This window comes from Nanorana parkeri, unplaced genomic scaffold, assembly GCF_000935625.1.
Source record: "Nanorana parkeri isolate BGI_ZX_2015 unplaced genomic scaffold, ASM93562v1 scaffold583, whole genome shotgun sequence".
Lineage (NCBI taxonomy): Eukaryota > Metazoa > Chordata > Amphibia > Anura > Dicroglossidae > Nanorana > Nanorana parkeri.
This window is the reverse complement of record NW_017306851.1, coordinates 713,086-720,811: the sequence shown is the minus strand read 5'-3', so window position 1 is coordinate 720,811 and position 7,726 is coordinate 713,086. Positions and strand designations below refer to the sequence as shown.

The 7,726-nt window shown below is 52.7% G+C and overlaps 1 protein-coding gene across 1 annotated transcript in view; it reads left to right on the top strand.

The window, feature by feature from the left end:
* EDEM1 (ER degradation enhancing alpha-mannosidase like protein 1) overlaps positions 1–7,305 on the top strand; it is an 18,995-nt gene extending 11,690 nt beyond the window's left edge. The window contains exons 9-12 of the mRNA XM_018562548.1: positions 1,611–1,684; positions 2,991–3,087; positions 4,234–4,437; positions 7,154–7,305. Coding sequence (XP_018418050.1) covers positions 1,611–1,684; positions 2,991–3,087; positions 4,234–4,437; positions 7,154–7,243 — 465 coding nt within the window. The 3' untranslated portion in view covers positions 7,244–7,305. The remainder of the gene's footprint in view (positions 1–1,610; positions 1,685–2,990; positions 3,088–4,233; positions 4,438–7,153) is intronic.
* The last annotated feature ends 421 nt before the right edge of the window (positions 7,306–7,726 follow it).

Below are 7,726 nucleotides of genomic sequence, written 5' to 3'. Positions count from 1 at the left end.
AGGTACCAGGGCCTAAATTTGAATTGCTTTTTATTTTGCTGTTCTTCTGCTTGACTGCCCAGTTATGTCTGCTTTCCATGCAATGTACAAAAGCCTCCTATAAATATATGCAGGGTAAAAAAACTGAATTACAAATTATTATTACACAGGATTTATATCGCGCCAACAGTTTGCACAGCGCTTTGCAAAACTGAGGGAGACAATACAATTTCAGTGTAGGAGGGACCTGCTCTTGAGCGCTTACAATCTAGTGGGAGGAGCAAGGGATACAAAAGGTAATAACTGTGTAGGATGATTTCATGGAAGAAGTAAGAGGGCAGTTATAATGTTGAGATGAGATCGGCTTCCCTGAAGAGATGAGTTTTCAAGGATCGCCTTAGGCCCCGTTCATTGAGCGATTTATCGCGCGGTAAATCCCGCGATATCGCGGCAAATTACCGCGCGATATCGCGCTCCAATGCGCTCCAATGGGGCAAAGGGTCCTGCTGTCGTGTGTCGCTACAGCAGGACCCTTTTTTGAGCGGATTTAGCCGAGTTGAAGCTCAATGCAAGCTTGAACGCGGCATCGCGCGGCAAATCTCGCGATGGCGCGCAATATGCAAATCGTGCGACAAACGCGCGATTTGCATATCGCGCAGTGGGAACGGGGCCTAAAGGTGGACAGAGTAGGAGATAGGCAGACAGATTGGGGTAGGGAGTTCCAGAGGATGGGAGATATCCTGGAGGTGAGCATGCAAGGTGGTCATGAGAGCAGGAGGTCTTGAGAGGAGCGGAGAGGCCGGTTTGGGTGATATTTTGAGATGAGGTCTGTGATGTAGGTTGGGGCGGAGTTGTAGATAGCTTTGTAGGTTGTAGCATTTTTTTTGTTTTGGGGAATGGGGAGCCAGTGGAGGGATTGGCAGAGGGGGGTGGCGGACCCCTATCGGTTGGTAAAGTGGATGAGTCTGGCAGCAGAGTTCATGATAGACTGATGGGGGGTGGGGGGGGGGATAGCCTGCTTAGTGGTAGGCCAGCAAGGAGGGAGTTACGGTAGTCGAGATTGATACAATAGATTGAAAGCCCTCTCTCTATATGATGGAAAATATGAGCAAGGTTTGCGTTGGGTACGGGCTTAGCCACAACGGTGATTTTGCTCTATCAATACAAAGTATATGTGCTGCCGAAAGTCAGACAAATGTGTCTTGCAGTGGAATTGTGGCCTCTCGTGTACTGCAGCACTTCATTATAAGTTCATTTGCACTTGCAGTTCTCTTAGTCCCCCTGCAAAAGTCCCACAATGACTGTTGATCCTGCCAGTGAAGTTCACCTAATGCAGCCTGTCTGTGATGGGGTGGCAACAATGCTGCACTGCTCCTGAATTCAGAGCGGAGTTGTCACCCTCGTGTAGGCTGTGCCTGCTCTCACTACAGTGGGATCAGGCACTGATGCCGGGGCCGTGGCTTTCCGCATTGGATGTGGTGCGTTCTTGTTGGATGGAAAAGACCAACAATATCTTAGTGTCAGAATTGATATTTTCTGGGGAAAGTAGACGCCGTGTGGCACTGACCTGATTTTTAAAAAATCTGTTTTGGTGTTTAGGTTTATGATAGTGATAAATCTCTTTCTTACAGGCCACTAAAAATCCCTTCTACCTTCATGTGGGGATGGACATTCTCCTTAGTCTGGAGAAACACGCCAAAGCCAAGTAAGTGTGCCCCATCTGTGTGTGGTCTCGGGTGACGGTGCCCCATCTGGGTGTGGTCTCGGGTGACGGTGCCCCATCTGGGTGTGGTCTCGGGTGACGGTGCCCCATCTGGGTGTGGTCTCGGGTGACGGTGCCCCATCTGGGTGTGGTCTCGGGTGACGGTGCCCCATCTGGGTGTGGTCTCGGGTGACGGTGCCCCATCTGGGTGTGGTCTCGGGTGACGGTGCCCCATCTGGGTGTGGTCTCGGGTGACGGTGCCCCATCTGGGTGTGGTCTCGGGTGACGGTGCCCCATCTGGGTGTGGTCTCGGGTGACGGTGCCCCATCTGGGTGTGGTCTCGGGTGACGGTGCCCCATCTGGGTGTGGTCTCGGGTGACGGTGCCCCATCTGGGTGTGGTCTCGGGTGACGGTGCCCCATCTGGGTGTGGTCTCGGGTGACGGTGCCCCATCTGGGTGTGGTCTCGGGTGACGGTGCCCCATCTGGGTGTGGTCTCGGGTGACGGTGCCCCATCTGGGTGTGGTCTCGGGTGACGGTGCCCCATCTGGGTGTGGTCTCGGGTGACGGTGCCCCATCTGGGTGTGGTCTCGGGTGACGGTGCCCCATCTGGGTGTGGTCTCGGGTGACGGTGCCCCATCTGGGTGTGGTCTCGGGTGACGGTGCCCCATCTGGGTGTGGTCTCGGGTGACGGTGCCCCATCTGGGTGTGGTCTCGGGTGACGGTGCCCCATCTGGGTGTGGTCTCGGGTGACGGTGCCCCATCTGGGTGTGGTCTCGGGTGACGGTGCCCCATCTGGGTGTGGTCTCGGGTGACGGTGCCCCATCTGGGTGTGGTCTCGGGTGACGGTGCCCCATCTGGGTGTGGTCTCGGGTGACGGTGCCCCATCTGGGTGTGGTCTCGGGTGACGGTGCCCCATCTGGGTGTGGTCTCGGGTGACGGTGCCCCATCTGGGTGTGGTCTCGGGTGACGGTGCCCCATCTGGGTGTGGTCTCGGGTGACGGTGCCCCATCTGGGTGTGGTCTCGGGTGACGGTGCCCCATCTGGGTGTGGTCTCGGGTGACGGTGCCCCATCTGGGTGTGGTCTCGGGTGACGGTGCCCCATCTGGGTGTGGTCTCGGGTGACGGTGCCCCATCTGGGTGTGGTCTCGGGTGACGGTGCCCCATCTGGGTGTGGTCTCGGGTGACGGTGCCCCATCTGCGTGTGCTCTCGGGTGACGGTGACCCATCTGTGTGTGGTCTCGGGTGACGGTGACCGGTGTGTGGTGTTTGCCATGTGCAGTATAGGGTCTGACCGTGTTTGTGTTGTAGATGTGGTTATGCAACCCTGCACCACGTGGTGGACAAGTCCCAGGAGGATCGCATGGAAAGCTTCTTCCTGAGCGAGACCTGCAAGTATCTCTTCTTGGTAAGTAAATCATTCGTTCTTGTGCGGTTAGGAAAGTCAATCTTGTTCGAGAACTAGTTCCTCCTCCTCCTCCTCCTCCTCCATAATTACACTCGTATGTAAATCCAATCACTTAACGGGTAATTCACAAAGCTGCTGAAGGATCCAGCCGTAGCTTCAGCTGATCTTTCGGCTCGCTTCGGGTACGGGAGCCGAAGGGCTGCTGTACGGGCTTATTCACTATAGCCCGTACAGCTGCTGAGGGTCTCAACTGAGCCAAAGTGACAACCGAAGCAGGGGCGAATGGCCTGTCGGAGGCCGGACATTCGCCCTGCAAATGACAGCTGGGCGGAGCCAGCCGTGATCTCATGGCGGGCTCCACCCAGTTGTAATGACAGATCAGCGTCCCCAAATGAGCTGGGGAGGCTGAACTTTCATTAAACCATAACTGGGCGGAGCCGACCTTGATGTCACAGCCGGCTCTGCCCAGTTCAGTGGTCGGGACCTGCTAGACTATAGCAGTTGCCGGCTAATGGGAAACAGTTGGGAGGAGCTAGCTGTTACCGCTAGCTCCGCCCAATTTTTTTTATTTAAAAAAAAAACAAAACTTCTTTAACTTTTTTTATTTACATTTTTTACATTTTTTCAGCTTCTTTTTTTTGTGTGACTATTTTCATTGATTGTCTATTATGCTCGGTACCATGGAGGTACTGAGCAGAATGGCCGAGCCGAATGCCGCTCAGCAAGTGAGCTGCCGGAGTCCCGGCTCAGCCGATCCAGATGTCGAAAATCGAAGTTAGGCCTTACTTTTTCTCTGCTGACGCGTGTCATATGATTAAACCGTGGCTGGGGTCACCGGCGTCAGAGAAGGAGTTGGGTTCTGCAGAGGGCAATGTACTTCAATTTGATATTGTGAACTTTATCCGTGTTATAATTAAGAAGAAAAAAAAAAGTCTTGGCATATGTTCCATGTTCTCTATTTTAATTTGGCACCTCGAGGAAGGACAGATCTAGTGGTGTCTGCACGCATGGTCAGGGAAGGTGTAGCAGGAAGGCAGCTTGGATTGGTAGCCTGTGTTTTTCTGTATTTACATCTAATATAACCCACCAGACCAATGTAATATCTTTTATTTGGGATGGACTGACCCTTTTATTTCCCTCTGACAGCTCTTCGATGATGAAAATCCAGTGCACACAATGGGCAATAAGTATCTGTTTACCACCGAGGGGCACCTGCTCCCGCTGGACCCTCGTTTCAGGAACAAAGCCTGGAAGGACATCTTCACCCCCGAGAAAAAAGTGAACAAAGCACCGAGCAGTTCCCAGAAACTGTCCCAGACCAAAGTACGAGCCGCGAACTCCAGCACCAATGTAAGTAATGGGCATGGCGGGAGATGGCAGTGACCCAAACACTGTATGTAATGGGGATATTCACCGCGATGGCCAAACGGGATGCTTATGGGCATGTATAGTGTGTGTTGATGGAAATGGTATACACTCGTCTGGAGTCCAGTAACAAACTCCAGCAGCGGCGAAACTACCAACCCCTTCATGCATTTGTCCCTGCGAGTTAAAGGAGAACTATGGGGTTAAGTATTTTCCCCATAGTTCTCCTTAGGGTAACGGGAGGACACAAACTAGCGTCCTCCCGTCACCCTAAGCTCAGTATATAGGGAGCTGCAGCTCCCTATATACTGAGACGCTGCAGCTGAAGCGGATCCCGACAATTGTGCCGGGATCCGCCCAGCTGCGTGACTGACAACTGGCTCTGCCTATCTAGAGTCAGAGCCAGCTGTACCCGCCCCCTCCCGTTCCGCCAGTCAGCGCTGGAGGATTGGAGCGGGGGAAATCCAGCTCCTCCCCTGTCACGGCAGAGAGCCGTGACAGGATCGAGAAGTGAGTGAACGCCGGTATATGTTCACTCACCTCCCGATCTACTGAGCCGACCTGTGACAGTCTCATTGTCGCAGGTCGGCTAGAACTATGAGGTGAGTGAAAAGCACCCCCCTCCCCTCCCCCCCCCTCATAGTTCTCCTTTAATGCTTGTGGCTGCCAGAGTCTTGCAATGCCTAATGTCATTTGTAGCTGCACAACAGCAAGAGGGCCAAAGTTTGCCCACCCCTGGTATAGGGGCTTTATTTTATATACAGCCTTCTAGGGATGTACCGATACTGGTTTTTCGGTATTGAGTACGAGTACCAGTTTAGTTTTATTTTTTGGGTACTCGCCAATACCGATACCGAAGTCCCATTTAAGGAAGCTGGGTGACGTGTAATGACTCAGCGCCCGGCTTCCCGATTAGCTGGGAAGCCGTCTTCATGCTCCCTTGTCACCAGATGACGAAGCATGGAGCCGGTTTCTGGCCAATCAGGAAGCTGGGGGACGGCTAATGACTCGCCCCCCGGCTTCCTAATTGGCCAGATTCCCGGCCAATCAGGAAGCTGGGCGGCAGCGAGTCATTAACCGCCACCTGGCATCCTGATTGGCCAGGAAGCTGGCTCCCTGGTGACGAGAGCATGGAGCCAATCAGGAATGCAGGAAACGTTAACGACTCGCCGCCCAGCCTCCTGATACCGGAAGGTCCAGTATCGGGATAGGCATCGGGAGCGTTTGGGTGAATAAGAGTGCTCACCCAAATACTCGGCATTGGCACCGATGCATCCCTACAGCCGTGTCTTCTTCTGCTCGCTCAGCCTGCAGTGCAGACTGTTAAGCTGGCCATAATATTTTCTTTGTTCAACCCACGGGCTGAACAAAGAAAGAACAGATTCCTCCATCAACCCTTTGGAATCTCTCAACCAATCTCCCGCTGTTTATTTTGTGTTCTGATAGAGGCCGGTGGCTGCTGTCGGAATACCTGAACAGAGCCGGCAGCTCATTGGCTGCTGGCTCTGCTTGTTCGAAGATTTTCCTCCCCCCCAGATATGTCCCTTTCGCCTCCTGTTGTGTGACCGGGTGCTCCTAGTTCTTCCTAATGAAAACTGTTACCGGTCACGTTTCCTCCTATGTGTGGCTTACAGGCGGAGAGCAGTGACATGCTTACTGCACATCACCCAGTCCTGACCCACCCACATCACTTGATTGGCAGCTGTGCAGATAACTCCGCCTGCATGCACGCCCACCAATTCAGAGCTTTCCCACTGAATCATGGGAGATGTAGTACTTGTATCCCCATGGAAGACATGATATGCGGTGCCTGCTCAGATCATTACCCTAGGTTTACTACCTGTCCCGGATTTACCTGGACAGTGCGGGTTTTGAGTCCTGTATGTGCTGTGTCTGGGTCTCAGCTGGCCTGGAAACGGCACATAGAGGACTCAAAACCCGGACTGTCCAGGTGAATCTGGGTCAGGTGACAACCCTACATTACCTGCTGTCAGAAGAGAGAAAGTTACAAATTCATTCAAAAGAAGGTCAATGATTGTAAACATTTCACAGCATCTTTCATGTGCATGGGAGAACCCTTTTGATATAGATAATGGGTTGCCACATTTCGCCCCTCAGCTGTTGTGGAACTACAAGTCCCATAAGGCAGGGGTCAAAATTTAAAGTCCTGAGCTACTAGCCAGTCCTTAGGAGTTACTCGCCACCAGTTGCCCAGCTAACCCTTACCCTGCCCTGGCATATAATGAAGCCCCCTCACCTGCTTGTCTTTCTGCAGGGAGGAGGCGAGCAGGCAGATCCCTGGTGATCTAGTGTGATTAGTGAGGTCTGCTGCAGACCTTACTAATCACTTTGTTTTCGACTCGGAGCTCAGTGAAGGGCTGGGGCTGAAAGAACGGAGAGCCCAGCAGCTGCTCCCACGAGTCAGGTACGCGGTCTGTGACCGCAAGCCTGACTGCATTTCCATTCGCCTGCACTGCATTTTCACTCGCCAAATGCGAGCAGGCGAGTGGAAATTTTGAGCTCTGCCATAAGGCATTGCGGGACTGACAGGCACAGGCATGACTCCCAGAGGCAGATGCATGATATGATTTGTAGTTTGGCCACAGCTGGAGTGGTGAAGTTTAGCTACCCCGATATAGAGTATCAGTCAGTAGATTTTGCATTGCATTGTGGGTAATGGATTGTATTGTGTTTTTTTTAGTGTTACAGAGTCCCCGAAGAACGGCGGTACTCCCTCCCACTGAAGAGCGTCTACATGCGACAGATCGATCAGATGGTCGGGCTCCTATAGCGCCAGCGACTTGTACAACAAACTAGCCGAGCTCCCAGGGCTCCCGGGGGCCATTCAGATGGGGAAAACCGCCATTTAGCGACGCGGAATAACTTACTCATCCGGCGTCGACTGAGAAACCACCCCGCCTCCGGGATTCGCTATTGGACGATCAATCTCAGGGACTGCGCAACAACTTGCACACCAGTTTTTGTCTTCTTAAAATGCTGCATTTTTTTTATTTGTACGTTCCCTGATATCAGACTCTACTGCCACGTAGGTAGTAACGGCACAAGATCACCAATCACTAGCCTTGCTCTCTCTGGGTGCCGCCATTTTTTTTTTTTTGTAGCTGTTCATGTGAGTTTTTTTTAAATCGTCTGGAGTCCAGTTACAAAGTTGCCAAAATGACTCGAGCCAATCTCGTTCAGGTTTTATATTGCATACAGACTACGATCATGTGACGCGATCATGTGACGCCCTGCCTCTCAGCCTCGCCTGTGC